Raw genomic sequence first — 24,773 nt, forward strand, 5'->3', positions numbered from 1 at the left:
TAGCCGTGTAGCAATGGCCCGGGCTGTATTAGCCATGTAGTAATGGCCCGGGCTGTAGTAGCCGTGTAGTAATGGCCCGGGCTGTAGTAGCCGTGTATTATTGACCTGGTCTACCACTATACCCTCCTGTCACAGACAGCTATACTACGCTTTACAATAGAGCTCTGGTTTCATTCCTGCTCTACGGAAAATACAGGGTAAGAGGTGGGAGGGGCAGAGGAAGAGGCTTGGTTTCATGGAGGGAGGCCGGCTTCTGTCAGTGAGTGCATGTGGAGTCACAGACGGTGCTCCTATTAGCGCAGTGTACGGCTGACAACACGGACTCTGCTGCTCCGGGGCCAGTCACCGGGTGACAGCGGGAGAATGCAGAGTGTTGCGCGCCTCTGCTGCAGGCGGCTCCCTGGACTGAACGGCAACATGCGGGCCGGAGGCCTGTGCGCCCGTGCTGCTGGGCACTGCGCGCCCCCTAGTGGATATGACACGGGACTACAAGTATACAACAGCCTGACCAAAAGGAAGGAAGCGCTCACCCTGCACCGGCCGGCGCTGGCTACATGGTCAGACTCTGCCTGTATTGTATGGCGAATGTTGTGTGGGCTGCAGGGCTGTGTGCACACCAGATACTGCTGTCTGTGTGTAATGCTGCGAGGATGCTTCTCACCCACACAGAAAATCTCTTTATTTGTATGTAAATAAAATGTCTTCCTTTTATAGTGCAAAGTCCTGCAGCTTCCTGCTGTGGTGCTTCTATTATTCTAAGGCTCTGTTTGCTGTGGGTGAATGGAAACTTTTAGACTCAGAGGCTGAATAGCTGTCCTGCTGCCTATGCAGAGCTCTCAGTATAAGAGCGAACACCGAGACGTGGAAATTGTCCATCCCGTGGTATAGGTGACATTATTACATAATGTGGGTAATGTGACGGGCATTAGTCCCTCCGCAGGCTGCTATCTCTCAGGTTGTGCCCTCTGGAGGATTCTTCCCAGTACACACATGCTTTGTAGAGGGCAATAGTGTATTGCAGTGGCATCTCGGGCTACTTTCACACATCAGTTTTTTGCCGTCAGACACAATCCGGTGCCAATACAAGGCTATGATGAAAAAACGGATTCGACAGCAACAGACGCCAGATCCGTTTTTTCTGCAAATAGCCGGATTGTGCCTGACTGCAAAACCGGATGTGTGAGAGAGGCCTTACCGGGTGGTGCCCACCATACTGGGAGCAAGCATGGAGCAGTCCCGGGAGCAGAATAATAATAATAAAGTTTAAATAAAGCCTATATTCCTACAGAGAATAATGAGCATTTACAGAAAAGTCCATGTGTAAGGTAATGGCAAGGATCCGCATTAGAAATACAGGCTTTATCAAGTGCATTCCTAATAAAACCCCTGAAAAAGTGCTAAAAAAAATCCCGAAAGTATGGCCATATTTTATTCAGACCGACTTACAGTGTCCGTGTTCCCTCTATGGTCACCTCTTATAACCGCTTCAGGCTTTCAAGGCCATGACGAGGAAAAAAGAAGTGACCGGCCCATTCTTCTGGCGGCCTCCAAGCAGGTTATATGTGGAGGTTAGAATAGCATTATCCTTCAGTATCAATACCGGTCTATTCAATGCAGTTGCGTCAGGGAGGCAGAGACCGGAGAGGGCCCCTGTGCCAGAGCAGTATGTGGGCCCTTTATGTTCCGATAGTTCATAATGTACACATTGCTGTTTCCATGACAGAAGCTGCTTTGGAGGCAGAAGTGGCCCCATTACTACTTAGGCCCACAATGGTACAGACGCATGAAAATGTTTGGGCACCCTTGGTCAAAATTACTGTTATTGTGAACAGTTAAGCAAGTTGAAGATGAATTGCTCTCTAAAAGGCATAACATTAAAGATGACACATTTCCTTTGTATTTTAGAAACCAAATCCCCCCCCCCATCTTTTACAGTAACAAAAAAGGAAAATGGGCCAATGAAAAGGTTTTGGCACCCTACATGGTTAGTACCTAGCAGCAACCACTTTTGGCAAGTATTAAAAATTGTAAACATTTTTTGTAGACAGCTAAGAGTCTCTCAGTTCTTGTAGAGGGATTTTCATCCATTCTTGGAAAAGTCTTCCAGTTCGGTGAGATTCCTGGGTCATCTTGCATGCTCTGCTCTTCTGAGGTCTAGCCACAGATTTTCAATGATGGTCAGATCAGGGGACTGTGAGGGCCATTGTAAAACCTTCAGCTTGTGCCTTTTGAGGAAGTCTATTGTGGATTTTGATGTGTGTTTAGGATCATTATCCATTTGTAGAAGTCATCCTCTTTTCAAGTGCAGCTTTTTTTTTACAGTTGGTGTTCTGTTTGCATCAAGAATTTGTTGAAATTTCATTGAATCCATTCTTCCATCTACTCGTGAAATGTTCTTTGTACCATTGGCTGCAACACAACCACAAAGCATGATTTATTCACCTCCATGCTTAATGGTTGGCGATATGTTCTTTTCCTGAAATTCAGTTCCATTTTTTCACTATACATGCATTTGATTATGGTCAGTTCTATTTTACCTCATCGGTCCAAAGGATTTGCTTCCAAAAAGTATCAGGCTAGGTTTGGATGTTCTTTTGCATACTTCTGATGCTCATTTAAGGTTGAGGATGCAGGAAAGGTTTTCTTCTGATGACTTTTCCATGAAGGCCTTATTTGTGCAGGTGTCTCTGAACAATGTACCACAACTCCAGTGTCTGCTAAATCTTCCAGAAGGTTGTTTTGCAGTCAAGCAGGGTGTTGATTTGCCTCTCTAGCAATCTTACGAGCAGCTCTCACAGAAATTTTGCTTGGTCTTCCAGACCTTATCTTGACCTCTACTATTCCTGTTGATTGCCGTTTCTTAATTACCTTTCACAGTGAAGATAGGGCAACTTTGAAAACGCTTTCTTCTCCTACTTTTTGGGCCTCCACCATTTTCATTTTCAGAGTGCTAGCCAGCTGCTTAGAAGAAATCATGACTGCTGTGTTTTGGCACAACGTTAGAGGAGGCTGGGTTTTGTAAAGCTGTGAAATTTGCATCACCTGCCCTTTCCTAATGAGGATAGTGCACAAGCAATAACTCTACAGGCTAATTAAAGGGAACCTGTCATCAGTTTTTTTTCCCTATTAGGCCAGAGTCACACTTGTGAGAGACTCGTGCAAGTCTTGCATCACATCACCCGACATGGCCTGCAGCTCACCGGACAGGAGCGTTTCAGCTGCAAAGAAATACATGCAGCTGACCCGCTCCAGTCAGGAGAGTGTGTGGCCACGCCGGGTGATGCGATATGAGACTCGCATGAGTCTCTCGCAAGTGTGACTCCAGCCTTAAATCAAAAATATCCCCTTCTGCAGCTCCTGGGCTGCATTCTAGGAAGGTTCACCTTGTTGCTGGCCCCCCTTGCAGACCCCTAAAAGAACTTTATAAAATCTTACCGTTTCCTATGCAAATGAGTTTGGTTGGCCAAATGGGCGTGCTCTAATTCATCTCCTGTTTCCCCCTCCTGCCACTGTTCGCGTCCCCAGGCATGATTTAAATGGATGACGCTGCCCCCGTCTTCGTCAACGCTGCTGGAGTGTCACGCAGGCGCATTTTGCTGTGCCCCTATTGCGGGACTAAGCATAAACATGTAGTTGCGCAGGTGCGAGATTATGGGCGCCGCTGTGTATAACCTCACCAGCGTCATCCTCATACCCGCCCATAATCTCACGCCTGCACAACTACATCACAAGCGATCACGCGAGGGAATCTTTATGCTCAGCCCCGCGATAGGGGCACAGCGAAATGCGCCTAAACGAGACTCCAGCAGCGGGCACGAAGATGGAGGCGGTGTCATCCATGTAAATCATGCCTGGGGACCCAAACAACGGCAGGAGGGGAGACAGGAGACGAATTAGAGCCCGCCCATCTGGCCAACCAAACTCATTTGCATAGGAAACGGTAAAATTTTATAAAGTTCTTTTAGGGGTCTGCAAAGGGGGGCCAGCAACAAGGTGCATCTTCATAGAATGCTGCCCAGGGGCTGCAGAAGGGGATATTTTTGGTTTAATAGGGAAAAAACTGGTGACAGGTTCCCTTTAAGGTTTAAAACCTTGGTCAAAGTTATCTGAGCTCACAATTCTCCAAGGATACCCAAACTTTTGCATTGGCCTATTTTTCTTTTTCTAATTTTTTAAAATATAAACTTTTTTTGCCTAAAATACAAAGGAAATGTGTTATTGTTAACTTTATGCTTTTTAGAGATCATTTTATCTTCAGCTTGCTTAGCCGTTCACAATAACAGTAATTTAGACCAGGGGTGAAAAAAGTTTTACATGCACTGTATGTCCACCTCTATGTTTTGTTGCAAATCTTACACAATTAAATTGCTAAATAGCCAACTGGAAGGAGAAAAAAAAAAAGGAAAGATAATGGAAAACGCACAAAAGCCACAAATTCATACTGTGATGGCTCTAATCACCCATAATGATGCAAAAAAACACAATACAGAACCCTTTTAATACTTTATTCCAAAATGTTTTAACATATTGTTTTGTATAATTTTTGTTTTACCCTAATAAACTATAAGGCTGCTTTCACACATCTGGTTTTTCCTGTGCGGCACAAATCCGGCGCTTTGCAGAAAAAACGCAACCGTTTTTTTTTTGCCGCTGGTTGCGTTTTTTTTTGCATAGACTTACATTAGTGCCGTATTGTGCCGCATGGGCTTGCGTTCCGTCCGTTTTTTGCCGCATGCGGCAGATTTAGCTGATGTGGCGGCTGGATGGAACGTTGCCTGGCACGTTTTTTTGTCCGGCAAAAAAAAACGCATCGCGCCGCATCCGGCCGGTGCAGCGCGATTTGCAATGCATGCCTATGGACGCCGCATGCGTTTTTTTTCCACTGCGCATGCTCAGTAGCCTGCCGCAAGCGGCAAAAAACGGACTGGCCGCATATTAAAAACTTAAAGGGAACCTGTCATCAGAAATTTAGCTATAAACCTAAAAGTTCCCCCTTCTGCAGCTCTTGGGCTGCATTCTAGCAAGGTTCCTCTAGTTTTTCTGGCCCCTTTTATACCAAAATAAACACTTTATAAAGTTGTACCTTTTCATATGTAAATTTCGTAAATCATCCATGGGGGCGGGCTGCCTGGTGTCCGTTACTGTCTTCCTGCTGATTTACGCCGCCCCTGAACGCTGAATTTCAAATATCAGGACGCCGCCCCTGGGCGCCCGGGGTCCCGCGCATGCGCTGTGCGACTGTAGCAGGACTGTGCACTGCGTGCACATGTGACCGCTGGTGACGTTTTGCGCAGGCATGAGGTTATGGGCGGTGCTGTGAGTGTCATCAGCAAGTGCCGCCCATAACCTCGTGACCGCACTTTCCCCTCTTCCTCCAGAGTTCTGCGCAAGCGCTAATGGACAGTAATGGACACCAGGCAGCCCTCCCCCATGGATGATTTACGAAATTTACATACGAAAAGGTACAACTTTATAAAGTGTTTATTTTGGTATAAAAGGGGCCAGAAAAACTAGAGGAACCTTGCTAGAATGCAGCCCAGGAGCTGCAGAAGGGGGAACTTTTAGGTTTATAGCTAAATTTCTGATGACAGGTTCCCTTTAAGCAAAGGATGCGGTTTTGTCACCGCATCCGTTGCATAGGTTTTAGAGCCAGATTGGCCGGCTCTGCTAAAACCGGATGTGTGAAAGTAGCCTAACCTACCATAAAGATAACTTGTGTCACACTAGCGAAGAGGACGAGCTCCCAGCCTCTGGGTGTAGATGAGTCTCACGTCACTGACGGTAAGCAGACATCATAAATGGTGAGAAATTCAAATTATTTAAGAAAGCTGCAAAGGAGATGTACATGAAGAAAACAAAAAAAAATAACATTTAGGATGAAGAACAGTAATGTTTCAATGACATAAATTGCAGTTTATTGATTTTCTTATTTTTTTTGTACATTTGACGTCCTAAATCAAAAGCCTTCAGTATACGGTGACTTACGTTATCTCTTCTGCATATTCTAGGTATAGCTGTGGGCCAACGGTCTATGATCACGCACATCTTGGACACGCATGGTAAGTCTCCATGTGTTGTTTACCATTGTGGGCAGCAAAATAAGTTTATCTGCCAATATATTTATTTGTCCAAAGATTTTCTGGAAACTGTACCGACTTATGTGAAACTGGTAATTAGTGTTCCCGTAAGTGAAGTTGGCATTTCTTACAATTTAATATTGTATGTATTGCTTTTATGATGATTATTTTTTTGTTCTTGGGTTACAGAATATTAATTGGTAAATGTTTTCATATACTTAATTGATTACTTGGGATGACTATTGTTACTGAGTGTTTTACAGTAAATAGGTTTTAGATATGTTGTCCACTACTTGGACAGCCCCTTTCCATACCCCATGTTTGACTGCTTAAAAAAAAACAACTTGTACCCTCCTCCCGTTCTGGCGCTGTTCCAGCGGTATTGGCACTCGCGGGCCTGGAGTTGAGTTTGTTACATCACGCGAGCTTTGCACCCAGTCACTGCCGGCTTCACTGTCCCCACCTTCAGACCATAAAGTAATCAAGAGGAAGTGAGAGCTGCGGCTGCCTATCGCTTCCTGTCAATTACTTATCTGTCCGAAGGCGAGGAGAGAGAAGCAGTCGGTAATTGGGCACTGGACTCGCGTGACGTAATCTCATATGAGCCCCAGGAACACTGTCCCTATACAAGCAAAAACACTAGTTTCTGTAGTAAAATATCCTGACAAAACTGCTTTAAATATGTTCAAACAGAGCCAGATTTATCCGTCGCGTTTTCTTTGTCACTTTTCTTTTTTGTCTTGTGGTATTTGTTTCAGTTCTTAGCTCCAAATTCTTCAAACTACCATATTTTTCGGACTATAAGATACACTGGACCATAAGACGCACCCTGGTTTTAGAGGAGGAAAATAAAATTTTAAGCAAAAAATGTGGTCATGACACACTGTTATGGTGCAAGAATCTGCTGCTGACACTGTTATGGGGGTAATGTCCCCAAATTCTCTACTAAGGTACCCCATCGTGGTAATGATCCTCCTGCCTTGTATATGATCTCCATCCTTGTATATATGTCCCTCATCCTGGTATGTGCCCACATCCTCATAAATACTCCCATCTTGGTATGTGCTCCCATCCTGGTACATGGCCTTATCCTAGTATATGGCCCGCATACTATGGCACACATAAAAACAAACATTTATACTCACCTTTCCTCACTCAGCGCAGGATTGCTCGTCTTCTTGTCTGTACCAGCAGCAGCGCCGCTGACCTGTGTGGAGCCGTGCGCACAGTGATGAAGTCATCGCTGTGCGCACCGCTCTCTACACACATCAGCTGGCTGGCAGACAGGAGGACATCGTGAAGCTGCAGGGATCGTTATTCACTGTCCCCCGCGTTGATGATGATGATGATGATACGCGGGGGGCAGTGAATATAGCCACACATGTTCACTCCAGGCTGTAGGAGCCAGGGATGATCACGCGGGTCGGCTGTTTAGTATGCGCGCATCCCCCCACCCATCATCCTGCCCACCTGTCAGTGCCGGCTTCAGGGCTGAGAAATGATGGGCGTCGGAGGCATGCATATGAAATGAGGCTAATGAGCGGGCCCACATGGTCACGGTAGGTGCTGCTACAGCCTGCTCCTGCCTCTGATGACCCGCTCCACCACCACCGCACCCCCCTTCCCTGCAGCCATCGGACTATAAGGCGCACCCCCCTTCCCTGTAGCCATCGGACTATAAGGCGCACCCCATACTTTCCCCAAACATTTTTGGGGGAAAAAAGTGCATCTTATAGTCCGAAAAATACGGTAGTTCACTCTGGTTAATGTGTTGTGTGTAAACTAAAAACATGCCTTTCCTCATTTTTTGCACCTATTGAGAGCAAAAAGTCACAGGATCTGTTAAAATATTGCAACACACAACAGCACATTTGCACAAATATTGTGCAGATAATTGCAAATAATGACTCGACTGCGAAAAACTTAGATTGCAAAAACCAAGCCCACTGTGGCAAATAGAAAAGAACAGTTCGAAAATAGACTTCAAAATAGGCGCAACGTAAAGGGGTATTCCCATCTCCAAGATCCTATCCTAATATGTAGTAGGTGTAATAATAAGAATATTAGCAAATACCTCCAATTAGAAATGTAGTATAGTTCTCCTGATATAGCCATGTCTCTCACCTCATGTGCAGGGCATTGCAGCTCAGGTGTCCATAGCTACATCCACTCATATAGTGACCGTTAGTTAGTTGCTCGTGGTTGTAACCATGGATACCCAAGCTACTGCAATGCCCTGCACATGAGGTAACAGACATGGCCATATCAGGAGAACTATACTACAGTTCTTAGTGGAGGTATTTGATATTATTATTACACCTATTAGATATCGGGATAGGATGTTGGAGATGGGAATACCCTTTTTAAAATAATAATTTGACTCAATACAATAAAACTGCCCTGAAATAGGAAAATTTGGACAAAAAATTGGTGCAATTGCAATAATGAATCGGGTCCTTATGATTTATTCTTAGAAGCTGAAAACCTGTCTTGTGAGTCTACTACTCGTCCATAGCTCTGTAAGGGGGTATATTCCCACTGGACAATGCAACAGGTTTGTGGCCCTCACTTTACAAATTGAAAAACAACAGTGTGTAAGAGTTGAACACACAGAGAATAACCATGGCCCCGAATCAGCAGATTACAGATTTACAGTATGTCAGGTTACATTGTGGAGGTTACACGCTCTTTATACATTGTATGTCAGATTTACCAGCCACTAAGGGGTACTTTGCACGCTGCGACATCGCTAGCCGATTGTAGCGATGCCGAGCGCGATAGTCCCCGCCACCGTCGCAGATGCGATATGTTGTGATAGCTGCCGTAGCGAACATTAGCGCTACGGCAGCTTCACACACACTTACCTGCCCTGCGACGTCGCTCTGGCCGGCGACCCGCCTCCTTCCTAAGGGGGCGGGTCATGCGGCGTCACAGTGACGTCACACGGCAGGCGGCCAATAGAAGCGGAGGGGCGGAGATGAGCGGGACGTAAACATCCCACCCACCTACTTCCTTCCGCATAGCCAGTGGAGGCAGGTAAGGAGATATTCCTCGCTCCTGCGGCTTCACACACAGCGATGTGTGCTGCCGCAGGAACGAGGAACAACATTGTACCTGTCGCTGTAGCGAAATTATGGAAATGACCGACACTACACAGATCACCGATTTACGACGCTTTTGCGATCGTTTATTGGTGCATCTAGGCTTTACACGTTGCGACGTTGTTACTGGCGCTGGATGGGCGTCACTTTCGATTTGACCCCGATGATATTGCAGTAGCGATGTCGCAACGTGCAAAGCCCTCCTTAGTTTCAGGCAATCTCCGTTTCCTAATCAAAAACCAAGAAACATATCACGTACGATAAGTAGGCACTCCACAATTCCAGGATCAAATATTCAGTGATTCATAGACAATGGAAAAACAAATGCATCTTGTTCCATAGGTATTCAATGGTTCTGCTGTGTGATACTAATAAGACATCAAGAAAAATAGTCACAGAACAATATACCTGGAGAAACCGGCTTCACACACATTAGCAAAAGTAAAAAATAAGTATGCTTAAAAAAGTCTGATTATGAATTACCAGTTTAACCCCTTCACGACCGCGGGCAGTAAAATTACGTCCTATTTTAACATGACTAAGGCTAAGTTCACATTTCCGTTGATTTGTATCAGTCACATGCGTCGCTTGACGCATGTGACTGATGCGCTGTTCAACGCTGTACAACGGATGACAAAGAACAGAATTCTTTGTCGGATTCCGTTGTGTGCGGGGGGCGGAGTTCTGGGGCAGAGCCGAGCGGGGGGCGGGGCCAGGCGCTGAGGATGTCAGTGGAAGTGCTGCGGTCTGCATGGCTGGGGACAGGTGAGTGTATCTGTGAGTGAGTGAGTGTGTGTATGTGCATGTATGTATGTATGTGTGTGCACATGCAAAGTGCGGGAGGGGGCGGAGCCGAGCGGGGGGCGGGGCCAGGCGCTGAGGATGTCAGTAGAAGTGCTGCGGTCTGCATGGCTGGGGACAGGTGAGTGTATGTGTGAGTGAGTGAGTGAGTGTGTGTATGTGCATGTATGTATGTATGTGTGTGCACATGCAAAGTGCGGGAGGGGGCGGAGCCGAGCGGGGGGCGGGGCCAGGCGCTGAGGATGTCAGTGGAAGTGCTGCGGTCTGCATGGCTGGGGACAGGTGAGTGTATCTGTGAGTGAGTGAGTGTGTGTATGTGCATGTATGTATGTATGTGTGTATGTATGTGTGTGCACATGCAAAGTGCGGGAGGGGGCGGAGCCGAGCGGGGGGCGGGGCCAGGCGCTGAGGATGTCAGTAGAAGGGCTGCGGTCTGCATGGCTGGGGACAGGTGAGTGTATGTGTGAGTGAGTGTGTGTATGTGCATGTATGTATGTATGTATGTATGTGTGTGTGTGCACATGCAAAGTGCGGGAGGGGGCGGAGCCGAGCAGGGGGCGGGGCCAGACGAGGGTGTCAGTGCTTGTCTGCATGGCTGGGGACAGGTGTGTGTGTGTGTGTGTGTACATACATGTGCGGAGTGCGGGAGGGGGCGGGGCCGAGCGGGGAGGTGTCGGCCTCCCTGCACATGTAACCAGCCTAAATATCGGGTAACAGCAAAGCACCCGATGTTTACCTTGGTTACCCGATATTTACCTTGGTTACGGGCCTACACCGCTTAGCGCTGGCTCCTTGCACCGTAACCAGGGTAAATATCGGGTAACCAACCAAAGCTGGTGACGTGTGCAGGGAGCCAGAGAGCATGCGCAGCGAAATCCGACGGATCTCGCTGCTCAAAAAACGTTACATGCTGCGTTCCTCCCGCCCGGCGGTCAGTCGTTCCACGACTGATCAGTCGGGCGGAGGGTGCAACGCAGCATCATCAGTCACAATCCGCTGCTCATACAAGTCTATGGGAGCAGCGGAATCCGCTAAACGGATTCCGCTGTTTACAAGAGCAGCGGATTGTGACTGATAGATTTTAGCGGAAATGTGAACTTAGCCTTAACGACCAGGGACGTAATTTTACTGCCTAAACTTCATTTGATTGCCGTGGCCATAGCAACGGCTTTCAAATGATGTCCCCTGCTGTTTCTTACAGCAGGGGACCTTTGCTTGACCCCAGGGGGGGTGGTATCGCCACCCCCCATAGGCGATCGATGTGATTGGCTGTTCAAATCGGAACCGCCAGTTACATTGATCACGCTGTTTTCGGCAAAAAAAAATGCCAAAAATAGTGTGATCTTGTAAAATCCAGCTAGGACCGGGGCTGCAGCAGCTCCGATCATTGGCTGGAAGCAAGCAGACACCGTGGCCCCCCCTGCAGCACTGATTGGAGCAATCGTGCTATGACGCGCAATCGCTCCAATCAGTGTGCAGTGGGGCGGTCTGATCTGCCGGTGGCCGCCCTCCCCAGGCCTGTGCTGGTCTGGGGACCCTCCCCCAACATGTCTGCAGCGTGCAGCACTGGCTGGTACTAGTGGTACCACGCCACCGCTGCTGCTGCCGCTGCTGTCACGTCGCAGGAGTGGTGAGTATTGTGCTCACCTTGCAGCCCCTGCGCGCTTCCGTAATGGCCCCTGCTCGTGCCCCCTGCGATCTGCCCCCCCCCCCCGACATTCCGATCTGCCCCCCCGACATCCCGATCTGCCCCCCGCCATCTCTATTCTGCAGCTCCTCCGGTATCCCTCCTCCCCTGCTCTCTTGCAGCCCCTGCGCGCTCTTGTGATTTGCTCCTGCGCGCTCCCGTAATGGCCCCTGGCTGTGCCCCCTGCGATCTGCCCCCCGCCATCCCGATCTGCCCCCCCGCCATCCCGATCTGCCCTCCGATATCCCGATCTGCCCCCCCCCCGACATCCCGATCTGCCCCCCCCCCGACATCCCGATCTGCCCCCAAACATCCCGATCTGCCCCCCCCCGACATCCCGATCTGCCCCCAAACATCCCGGTCTGCCCCCAAACATCCCGGTCTGCCCCCAAACATCCCGGTCTGCCCCCAGACATCCCGGTCTGCCCCCAGACATCCCGGTCTGCCCCCAGACATCCCGATCTGCCCCCCCCGGACATCCCGATCTGCCCCCCCCGGACATCCCGATCTGCCCCCCCCGGACATCCCGATCTGCCCCCCCCGGACATCCCGATCTGCCCCCCCCGGACATCCCGATCTGCCCCCCCCGGACATCCCGATCTGCCCCCCCCGGACATCCCGATCTGCCCCCCCCGGACATCCCGATCTGCCCCCCCCGGACATCCCGATCTGCCCCCCCCGGACATCCCGGTCTGCCCCCCCCGGACATCCCGGTCTGCCCCCCCCGGACATCCCGGTCTGCCCCCCCCGGACATCCCGGTCTGCCCCCCCCGGACATCCCGGTCTGCCCCCAGACATCCCGATCTGCCCCCCCCGGACATCCCGGTCTGCCCCCCCCGGACATCCCGATCTGCCCCCCCCGGACATCCCGGTCTGCCCCCAGACATCCCGATCTGCCCCCCCCGGACATCCCGGTCTGCCCCCGGACATCCCGATCTGCCCCCCCCGGACATCCCGATCTGCCCCCCCCGGACATCCCGGTCTGCCCCCCGACATCCCGGTCTGCCCCCCGACATCCCGGTCTGCCCCCCGACATCCCGGTCTGCCCCCCGACATCCCGGTCTGCCCCCCGACATCCCGGTCTGCCCCCCGACATCCCGGTCTGCCCCCCGACATCCCGGTCTGCCCCCCGACATCCCGGTCTGCCCCCCGACACCCCGGTCTGCCCCCCGACACCCCGGTCTGCCCCCCGACATCCCGGTCTGCCGGCCTCCCCCGTGATCTCCCCCTCTGCTCTCCCCCGTCCCCCTCTGCTGTCCCCCCGACGTCCTCTTACCTGTCTTCACCGGCCGATCACATCTGCCTCCATCGCTGGGTCCTTCTTCCTGGGTCTTCTGCTGAGCTGTCCAACTTCCTGCCTGCTGGCTACTGCTGTAAAGCTGTTCCTTGCCTTCTGTTCCTCCTGCTAAACCTCTGGGTACTGTGAGTATAACTTTTTTTTTTTTTCTTTTTTTTTCCTCTATCCCCTTTCCATTTTTACACCTCATGCGTCCGTGCGTCCCGCCGAGCGCTGATCAGGGATGCAGATAACGTATCTGTATCCGTGGTCAGTTTTCGGCGGGACTTTTTTTCCTGTGTTCCCGACGCTTTTTGTATCGCATCTGTCCGTGCGTCCCGCCGAGCGCTGATCAGGGATGCACATAACGGATCGGCATCCCTGCTCAATTTTTGGCGTGACAAAAAGCATCGGGGATACGGAAAAAAAAGTCACGCCAAAAATTGAGCAGTGATGCTGATCCGTTATGTGCATCCCTGATCAGTGCTCGGCGGGACGCACCGACAGATGCGATACTTTTTTTTCCGTATCCCCGACGCTTTTTGTATCGCATCTGTCGGTGCGTCCCGCCGAGCACTGATCAGGGATGCACATAACGGATCAGCATCACTGCTCAATTTTTGGCGTGACTTTTTTTTCCGTATCCCCGATGCTTTTTGTCACGCCAAAAATTGAGCAGGGATGCCGATCCGTTATGTGCATCCCTGATCAGTGCTCGGCGGGACGCACCGACAGATGCGATACAAAAAGCGTCGGGGATACGGAAAAAAAAGTATCGCATCTGTCCGTGCGTCCCGCTGAGCGCGGATCAACATCCCTGCTCAATTTTTGGCGTGACTTTTTTTTTTTTTCCGTATCCCCAGCGCTTTTTGTATCTCATCCGACCGTGCCTCCTGCAGCGGCCGATCAGTGCACCGCGTCTGTGCGTTTGAAAAGTCAAATGGCGTTCCTTGTCTTCTGAGCCCCGCCATGCGCCCAAACAATTGATTCCCACCACATGTGAGGTATCTGCGTACTCGGGAAAAATTGCACAATACGTTTTATGGTGCATTTTTTCCTGATACCGTTGTAAAAAGAGGAAAAAAAAAAAAACTACCTTGTTGTTGCAAAAATTTAAAAAAAAAAATTTAAAAAAAAATAAATAATTTTCACGGTTCAACGTTATCAACTTTCAGTGGAGCCCCTGGGGGTACAAGGGGCTCACTAAACTTCTAGATAAATTCCTTGAGGGGTCTAGTTCCAAAATGGGGTAATTTGTGGGGGAGCTCCACTGTTTAGGCACCATGGGGGGGGGTCTAAAAACATGACATGGCGTCCGCTAATGATTCCAATCAATTTTGCTGTCAAATGGTGCCCTTCTCTTCTGAGCCCCGCCAATGCGCCCAACAATTACTTTCCACCACATATGAGGTATCTGCGTACTCAGGAGTAAATGGACAATACGTTTTATGGTGCATTTTTTCCTGATACCCTTGTGAAAAAAAAAGCTACCTAGTTGAAGCAACAGTTTTGTGGTAAAAAAATTTTTTTTTCTTTTCACGGCTCAACGTTATAAACTTCTGTGAAGCCGCCAGGTGTTCAAAATGCTCATCAAACATCTAGAAAAATTATTTGAGGGCTCTAGTTTCCAAAATGGGGTCACTTGTGGGGGAGCTCCATTGTTTAGGCACCTCAGGGGGTCTTCAAACCTGACATGGCGTCCGCTAATGAGTGCAGCTAATTTTGCATTCAAATGGCGCTCCTTGCCTTCCGAGCACTGCCGTGTGTCCAAACATTTGATTTCCACCACATATGAGGTATCTGCGTACTCAGGAGAAAATGGACAATACATTTTATGTTGCATTTTTTCCCGATACCCTTGTGAAAAAAAAAGCTACCTAGTTGAAGCAACAGTTTTGTGGTAAAAAAAAAAATTTTTCTTTTCACGGCTCAACGTTATAAACTTCTGTGAAGCCCCCAGGTGTTCAAAGTGCTCATCAAACATCTAGAAAAAATATTCGAGGGCTCTAGTTTCCAAAATGGGGTCACTTGTGGGGGAGCTCCATTGTTTAGGCACCTCAGGGGGTCTTCAAACCCGACATGGTGTCCGCTAATGAGTGCAGCTAATTTTGTGTTCAAAAATTCAAATGGCGCTCCTTGCCTTTCGACCTCTGCCGTGCACCCAAACAATTGATTTTTACCCCATATGGGGTATCAGCGTACTCAGGAGAAAATGCGCAATAAATTGTAGGGTGCACTTTCTCTTTTCTCCCTTGTAAAAATGAAAATTTTATGGCTAAAGTAACATTTTTGTATTTAAAAAGTAAAATTTTCATTTTTTCCTTCCACATTGCTTTGGTTCCTGTGACGCACCTAAAGGGTTAATAAACTTCTTCGATGTGGTTTTGAGCAGTGTGAGGGGTGCAGTTTTTAGAATGGGGTCACTTTTGGGTATTTTCTGTCACCTCGGCCTCTCAAAGTCACTTCAAATGTGATGTGGTCCCTAAAAAAAATATTTTGTAAATTTTGTTGGAAAAATTAGAAATTGCTGATGAACTTTGACCCCTTCTAACTTCCTAACGAAAAAAAAATTTCTTTCGAAAATTGCGCTGATGTAAAGTTGACAAGTGGGAAATGTTATTTAGTAACTATTTTGTGTGACATATCTCTCAGATTTATGGGCATAAATTTTCAAAGTTTGAAAATTGCGAAATTTTCCAAATTTTCGCACAATTTCCTAAATTTTCACAAATAAACGCAAAAAGTATCGGCCTAAATTTACCACTGACATGAAGTACAATATGTCACGAAAAAACAGTGTCAGAATCTCCAGGATCCGTTGAAGCGTTCCTGAGTTATAACCTGTCAAAGTGACACTGGTCAGAATTGCAAAAAATGGCCCGGTCATTAGGGTGTTTTAGTGGCCGGGGGTGAAGGGGTTAATTAGAATGGGATGTATTCAGCTTGGATATAGGGTATCCAAAAATGTGCAAGGAAAATATATTAATGGCATAAAGAACAAAAGTTAAGGAATAAATGGGGTGAGCAAAAACAATACAATGATTCCTTCAGTCCAGGAAGCAGCTGCCTTCCCTCGCTCTCATGTATCGGCACATGTTCATTCCTACACAGCTCCCCATGTCTACAGCTCATGAGGAGTCTCCTCTGTCCTGGCAAAAACAGATGCTGAGGGGAGTGTGATTCCCCCTTTGTATATTCTGTTCTGGGTGGTTTCTCGCTACATTGATACGCAGCCTGTATATATCCCGCCCCTTCCTTCACAATCTGTACTCTAATACCTTTCAGCTTGTATGATCTGCCCTCCCTGAAGACTTATGTGCTTTCCTTCCACTCCACACACCCCTTCTATTTACCGTATTTTTCACTTTATAAGACGCAATTTTGTTCCCCCAAATTTTGGGGGAAAGTAGGGGGTGCGTCTTATAATCCGAATATACGGGGTATATATATATATATATATGTACATACATACATGTACATACATACATGTACATATAAGTACATATAATATACACGCTACAGAGTCCAGGGGAGGTGGGGGCAGTTCTGGAGCTCTGCTGGGGGGCTTGTGAAAGCTGGGAGCGGCAGCGTTTGATCTCCTGCACCCGCTCATATAATATGCACAGCCGCTGTCCACCACCATGGTGCTGAAAGCGCACCGCGGCGATGGGCTGGGGCAGCAGTGCATATTATATCTGCCTGCGCCCTCCTTTGATCGCACATGCCCCCTTTGTGTTAGATATGGCCCCCATGCTGCTGCCCATAGTAAAATAATAAACTCTTTACTCACCTCCTCCAGCGTGTCTGCCCGGTCTCCCTCCTGCTGCTGTGATCATGCACGCAGAGATGTCACTCTGCCGTGCCGATCACATGACCGGCCGAGAACCAGGAAATGCAGGAGGCCGGAGCTCAACCCCAAGGAGGGGGACACGAGACAGGACAGTGCTGGAGAAGGTAAGGAAAGACTTTATTTTACTAAAAGCATTAGCCTGGGACGATATCTAACAGAGGGTGCTGTGTGCCAGCAATAGTGGGCTGTGTGCCAGCAATAGTGGGCCATGTGCAGCCACAGGGGGCCGTGTGCAGCCACAGGGGGCCGTGTGCAGCCACAGGGGGCCGTGTGCATCCACAGGGGGCCGTGTGCATCCACAGGGGGCCGTGTGCATCCACAGGGGGCCGTGTGCATCCACAGGGGGCCGTGTGCATCCACAGGGGGCCGTGTGCATCCACAGGGGGCCGTGTGCATCCACAGGGGGCCGTGTGCAGCCATAGGGGCCGTGTGCCAGCCATAGAGGATGTGTGCCAGCCATAGGGGACGTGTGCCAGCACAAAGGGGCTATATTCAATATAAGGTGGCCATATCCAGATTAAGAGGGCTAATTTTAGGATGGGGGGCTATGAGGGACATATACCCTATATGATTTGTTAGACGGACACTGGCATTATAAGACGGACCCCATTTATTAAAAAATTCTCTATTCCTTCACCAAATTTGGGGGTGCGTCTTATAATCAGGTGCGTCTTATAAAGCGAAAAATACGGTATATTTGTTTTCTTTTGGTATCTCTAACATTGGAAGTAGCTGCTCAGTTAGCTATGTAAGAGAGACTAAAACAATGAACTTTTCAATGAAGACTATATATATTGCTTCATTTTGCTTTTAGGAAGAAAATGCTTTAAAAAATCAATATAAATGTGTCCAAAGGCTTTAAGACTGGGAAAGACATTCAATTTGTGACACTGGCCTTCATTGACCAATAGCTATTGTACACAGTGCCACTGTCTAGTAACTAATTGTAGGGTACTTTTCTGTTAACCTTCGTGAAAGGTTAAATTTAGGGCTAATATAACATTGGGAACAAAAATATTTTCTAATTTTTAGGAGGAAAAAGGTGCAGTACCAGTCACAGCCATTACATAATGTACGGCACTGTACCACCGATATGTCACCACGCCTTCAATCAGCTGATCCATGGGGCTGCCAGGAGTTGAAACCCTATTGATCTGATATTGATGACCTGTCCTAAGAACAAGTTATCAATTTTGAAGTCTGAGAAAACCCCCTTAATAAACCATAATATGGAATAAGATCTAAAGGGGACCCCTTGGTGTTGTAAATGTGTGGAAACAGGAACTTTGCTGTAGGAATTAAACCTCTGTTTTTTATCATAGTAGAAAAAAGCTAAAGATAGTGAGGGTTTTTTTTAGCTTTTGTTTTTGAAAACTATAGTGTTTTCTTTAGTAAAAACTGGCAAATTTCTCTTCCAGTTCCTATGTTCGATTTGACATCATTCGTAGAATTCTGATTCAGTATTTTGGAATTGACGTTGTGATGGTGATGGTTATAACCGATATTGATGACAAGATAATCAAGAGAGCCAATGAGGTAAATGTTATAACAAATGCATTTTTTTTGCTTGTTTATGTGCAATTTTCTATCATGGCTTAAAGGGATTGTCCACTACCTGGACAACAACTTCTAAATTACTATGTTTTCCTCTTGTGAAATAACAACACCTTTCCAGTGGTGTCAGCACTGGCTCTCCTAGGGATTGTGTGACATTGGCTGCAGGGATCACTTGACAATCAGTGCTGCCTTCCATCTTCCTTCATTCCTTCGGAGAAATTGCATATATCTGGAGAACGCAATGGCTGCTGCTCTCACTTTCTCCGGATGCATGTGATACGTCTGAAGGCGAGAAGAGAAATACAGCCCCTGATTGGTTGTAGGGATCACATGACATAACAATGTCACACAATCCCCGGGAGAGTTAATGTCGACACCACTGGAACGGCGCTAGCACTGGAGGCGAGTATAAATGTTATTACTCTATAAGGGCAAACGTAGGGATTCAGAAGGGGTAGTCCTAGAAATCGGGAACAATTCTCTCTTTTATGACCATTGTTTATTGATGGATAGGGGTGCATGTACAACACAAATGACAGCAATCTAGGGCATAAAATAACTAATTTATGTTTGTATGACAGTGGTGTATATATTATTATTTAACTGTTCAGCATCAGATCTATAAACACTCTGTCATTTTACCATCCTTCATCTTCATTCCTTCAATCCTGCTGACATCTGGGTACTGCAGTCTGTGACACTTATTTTTTATTTCATGTGTTTTCTGCAGTGTAAATTGGACATTGCAAGGCTTTTTAGTTTTTTTATTATTATTATTATTATTATTATTATTATTATGATATTATAATATATATGAGATTGCTTGTTGCAAAAAAAAAAAAGTGGTGTGAAAAAGGATATTACAGGGTACTGTTTTTCTATGCTTTTAAAAATAGTATCCAAACATTTATCATGGAAGTCAATGACAACAGGATCTGAAGTGCATGCTGGTGCTGTAAAAATGCTTCTTGTGAAAAACAGTCCTGGTTTCTTTTTTTCCAGTGAACTGTAGACATTTTTGGTCGGTATGTCATTTTTTACAATGCTTGCTGAATTAGTTTTTCTTACACATGAAGAAAAAATATTTATTAGCTTCCCTTACCCATTAAACAATAAAATACAGACAACTCGCAAATGATATCCAGTGCTTTTTTGGGGCTATTGCCTTGCATTGTCTATTTTGATCCACAACACACATCACAGTTGGACGTGTCATTTTTTTTTTTTGTAGTCTGTTGTCCACAAAAAAAATAAAAATACACATAAAAAAAGCACATTGATTGTAATAGAACTGTGAACTATCCGTAAAAATAAAGGATAGCACCCATGCCAAGAAATCTGATTTGTGAAAGAGCCTTAAAAAGGAACCACTTAAGGCTGCTTTACACACAACGATATCGTTAGCGATGTGACACGCCCAGATCGTTGTTACGATTTGCCGAGCTCGTTCATAGGTTGTTTTGTAGCGGTCACACGTACACATCGTTCAGCGATATATTGTTTGACCAAGGTGGTCGTGTGGATGTTGTTCGTCACTGGCAGGGTGTCAAACGTAGCAATATGTCTACTGCGTTCCAAACAACGAACAATATTTTGAAACTGAACAACGTGTCAATGATCAACGATTTTCACCCTATTTGCGATTGTTCGGAGTCGCATGTAGGTGTCATACGCAACGATGTCGCTAATGATGACGGAAGTGCGTTACGAAAACCGTAACACCGACAACATATTGTCAGATAAATCATAATGTGTAAAGCGGCCTTTAGTGACTACAATGAAAACCTTGACAAAAGCCTAAAGCCTGCTTTACACGTTGCAATTTCGCATACGATAGCGTATGCGATTTGCAACGTCCCCATCGTATGTGCAGCATGTTCAATTTGTTGAACGTGCCGCACATACGAGTAACCCCCGTCACACGTACTTACCCGTCCATACGACCTCGATGTGGGCGGCGAACATCCACTTCCTGGAGTGGGAGGGACGTTCGGTGTCACATTGACGTCACGCGGCAGCCGGCCAATAGAAGCGGAGGGGCGGAGATGAGCGGGACGTAAACATCTTGCCCACCTCCTTCCTTCCGCATTGTGGGCCGGGAGCCGCAGGACGCAGGTAAGATCTGTTCATTGTTCCCGGGGTAAACTGGAGAGGCAAAAGAGCGGAGCGCACCACTACAATAAAAAATGAATGAATCAAGAGGAGGTGCACCCTGGTGCAGGGAGGGAGACAAGTGCAAAAAAGAGGACAGATCCTGCACACAAAATCAGGGGCACACTGGGTGGATACAATGAACAAAGAACACCTTTATTGGGTACATGACAATGACATGTTAAAAACATTAAAAACAAACATGAAGACAAGAAACATCCATTTGGCGGAGCCAAGCCCAAAAATATCACACCAAAGTACCAATATGTGTATGAGGAAAAAATCAAACAGCATGAATAGTATAAAATACACTAAATTGTGCAGTATCAAATATCATATATCATGAGAATCCTCTGGTGATATCATTGCATAACCAACCTGCGTGAATAAAGTGCATAAAGCCTGTATTATGAAGCCAGCAAGGAGCCAAGTATATTGGTGGCTATAAATGGTTGATGTACATGCGGTCACAGCGGAGACAGATGCCCTGGAAAACCAGTAAGTAAACGTAATATCACAATAGTGAAATGGCACCAAAGCATATGTACAACAAGATGGTGAATAAACAATCACTGTGGCGCAAAAGTATATATAAGCCCAAAATAAGAGGGCATAAACAATCAGCCAAGGGATGCAAACCTATATGAGCCGGAGATGGAACACAGAAAGCTCCAAGGGCTGCATGATGGTGCGGTCAATACCAAAATATGGCATGAGAAGCAGGGCAGATAGATGGTGGCAGGAGGGTCACCAGAGGGAGATGAGAGAAGTCAAATACACATGGCCTGAGGTGGGGCAAGGCAAGAGTAACCGCTCAAAGTGGACGGCCCGACGCGTATCGCCGCAAGGGCGGCTTCATCAGGGAAAGTAAAACAGATACCCAACGGAGGAGTATATATATACATAAATAAACTAGGTAAACACACGCACCTGTGTAGCAGCAAAGCAGGGTGCAATCAGCGCTGTGCAATCATCATATGGGCGTGTGCGCCATACAGAGCAATATGGGGGCATGATGATCAGCCGGCCGGGAGTGAGGCCACAATGCTGGCGCGATAATGTAGTATACGCGCCTGCGCAGTACATGGGGACGGAGCGGCAAGAGGATCAAAAGAGAACTGCTGAGCACAGAGCAGGAGGAGCGCGCATGAGCAGAGTGTGTAAACAAAGCGCACATGGTGGAGTCAGCGCGGTGCAGAGGTACAAAACCACCGCGTCAGATCGCCCACCATTAGCAATGATAGAACACGGGTTCACAAAGATTAACCCTGATTGTAAGGGCAACTCCCACCTGAGGGCAGAACAATAGAGAGATACAACAAGAAAAGGAAGAAATAATAAATAAATGTGTAGTGACTTAATAATGAAAAAACAGTGTGGGCCCACACAAACAGACAATGTTAATATGAAAAGATGCATACAAAGATCGATGTATATAATTGATATGACCCCATATATGCAGCAATTGCATGGGGAAAATAAAGCAATATAGACAGTTATTAATGAACATTTTAAACCTAAGCCATTTTTTATTATTATTGCATAGCAAGGCAGATGTACCAGTCAAAGAAGATGGCCAGACATAAAATAAATCATGACACATGCGATGGTGCATAAGTATGCTGAAAACTTATGTGCAAGATGATACAAATGAGCTGCAGATAATGCAGGCAAACACGCGCGTGCCCATATACCCATGCACACATGTGCGTGCCCGGCATTGCGCAAAAGTAACAGCAGGGTAGCCACAATTGGGACACAAAACCCATTATAACAATAGTAATATATTTATAGCTGTACAGAAAGAACATATAAAGATGGTCACAGTTGGGACAAACTGCCCATAGTGACGATGATATATTTGATACTGCACAGAAATATCAAATGGGTCGCCACAGTTGCGGTATAGTACCCATAGAAATAATGGCAATACACTGAGTACTGCGCCGAAATATCATAAAGATAAGTGTGTCATAACAGCTAAGGACAATTGCAGGTAAACAACCAGATGGCATGATAACAAAAGAACGGAATACAGGATGTACAAGAAGAGGCCAGCCCATGGGATGCCGTATTAATGATGTTTTCCAAACTCGTGGACATGGGTTGGATGAACCAGGTCCAGTGTTCCACTTAAGCAGAAATCCAAGGGTAAGCAAAACCTGTAGATCCACAGAAAAATTTGAGCAGGAATGTGCCTAAGGAAGAGAAAAGGGAAACAAAGGAATAATTTAGAGAATTTAGATAAAAAGAACGTGGCATGGAGATGACATGTTATGGTAAAGTTCAGAAACAAGGACGGTAGATCAACCAAGAAAACCGGTGAAGAGGAGTTCCTCATTCAACCCAAATGGGGTCATGGAATTCAATCTGAAGATCCATCGTGATTCGTTTTGGAGGAGCCATCTAGTACAGGTGCCCCCTCTGGCATTGGTGCTGCATTTTTGTAGCCCATACACACGGATACCACGTGGGCTACCCCGATGTTGTTGCAAGAAGTGTGCGGCCAATAGAAGCGGAGGGGCAGAGATGAGCGGGACGTAAACATCCCGCCCACCTCCTTCCTTCCGCATTGTGGGCCGGGAGCCGCAGGACGCAGGTAAGATCTGTTCATTGTTCCCGGGGTGTCACACACTGCGATGTGTGCTGCCCCGGGTACGATGAACAATCTGACGTGCAATTCTAGAGACAGGTACGATGTGTATGCGATGAACGTTTTAACGTTCAATCGCACGTACCTGTCACACACTGCAATGTAACTTACGATGCCGGATGTGCGTCACTTACGACGTGACCCCGCCGACACATTGTAAGATACATTGCAGCGTGTAAAGCGGGCTTTACAAGTCGAAACGTTGTGTTGCTTTTTATTATGGCTAAAGTTATGTTTTAATTTGGACGCTGTCTGCTGTGAGTGCATTTTATTGATAATAAGTGGGTTCCTTGGTGTTTTGGACCCTGTGTCCTCCTGGATAGTGCTGCTAGCTGCCTGTTTTTCTATGATAGAATAGAAACCTCTGTCTGGCATCTATGATCTATGAAGAGTAGTTTCATAGTAAAATGTAAAACCTCTGAGTAAGAAATTGGAAGGTGTGGAGATAAAAAAATTTCAAAAAGGAAAATATATTTATATTATTTAAAGTTTAAATAAAAGAAAAATGGGTAATTAGGACATTTTTAATGATTTCAGTACTACTTTTTCTGTTCCGAAGATGTTGCAAAATTGACCGAGTTACATCTCAAAATATCACTTTCGTTCTGTATGTTCACAACTTTTATGTAATCGTGTCCTGCAGCCAGTTCATTGATACACAGTGTGAGACAGTAGAATTACAAAGAAAAAAACTCATTTCTATTTTCTTCTTGCTGTACTGTTAAGTTTCATTTACTGACAAGCCAGTTTCAGGGCTAAATCAATGATGCGGATTTTCTCCAAGAGGCTTCCATTGAAGCTACAGAAGTCTCCTGTTCCAGTGATCCTGTTGCGTAGCTGCCAGATATCAATGAGCAGCATTTAGTAAAGGTCTCCAGAGTGAGCTGCCCCATCTGACTCCGTGCCATTATTTAGGGCTTGTTCACCAGCAGCTAGCTGCTGGTGACATTTCTATTTCCCCTCAGGCTGCTGCGACCAGTTATCTACACATTAAGGAGAAAGGGGAGAACATGGCCAAGGACAGCAGTGCAACTTTTGTGCTTAATCAGAATATAAAAGGCAACTCTTTTGATCTTATATATTAATCACTATTACATAACTATTCCATTTCAATTTAAGGCATAAATCTTCTGCGTGTCATTTTAGCATTTTTTCTTTTTTTTTTCTTTTTATTGATAAATATTTTTTTAACTGCATCTGGTGACCACATTGGTAGGTGGATGTGTGTGTGTGTGTGTGTGTGTGTGTGTGTGTGTGTGTATACATTGCGCATAATTATTAGACAATTTGTATTTTTTATGATTAGTTACAGTTCAAAGAAGTGGACTGTTTTCCTTCACTGTAAATATCCCATTTAAGAAGGGCTCACAAGTTCTCAATAGGGTTTAGGTTAGATGAGAAAGAGGGCCATGTCATCATTCTTTCATATTTAAAGGGGTATTCCTATCTCCAAGTTCCTATCCCATTATGTAGCAGGTGTAAGGTCCTGAACGCAGCGGGAGACCGCAGCTGCTTGTACCCACGATCAGGGTTCAGTGTACTGTGGTCCTCGCTTGTTTTCTCCCTACGGAGGATGCATGCGAATCCGCAGCAAACAATTGACATGCTGCGGTCTGGAAA

The 24,773-nt window shown here is 46.6% G+C and overlaps 1 protein-coding gene across 1 annotated transcript in view; it reads left to right on the top strand.

Moving 5' to 3' along the window:
• The first annotated feature begins 230 nt into the window (after positions 1-230).
• The window catches only part of CARS2 (cysteinyl-tRNA synthetase 2, mitochondrial), a 102,955-nt gene continuing 78,412 nt past the window's right edge, over positions 231-24,773 (top strand). Inside the window, exons 1-3 of the mRNA XM_075334337.1 lie at positions 231-557; positions 6,009-6,059; positions 18,211-18,328. Coding sequence (XP_075190452.1) covers positions 364-557; positions 6,009-6,059; positions 18,211-18,328 — 363 coding nt within the window. The 5' untranslated portion in view covers positions 231-363. The remainder of the gene's footprint in view (positions 558-6,008; positions 6,060-18,210; positions 18,329-24,773) is intronic.

Source organism: Anomaloglossus baeobatrachus, chromosome 2, assembly GCF_048569485.1.
Source record: "Anomaloglossus baeobatrachus isolate aAnoBae1 chromosome 2, aAnoBae1.hap1, whole genome shotgun sequence".
NCBI classification, from domain to species: domain Eukaryota; kingdom Metazoa; phylum Chordata; class Amphibia; order Anura; family Aromobatidae; genus Anomaloglossus; species Anomaloglossus baeobatrachus.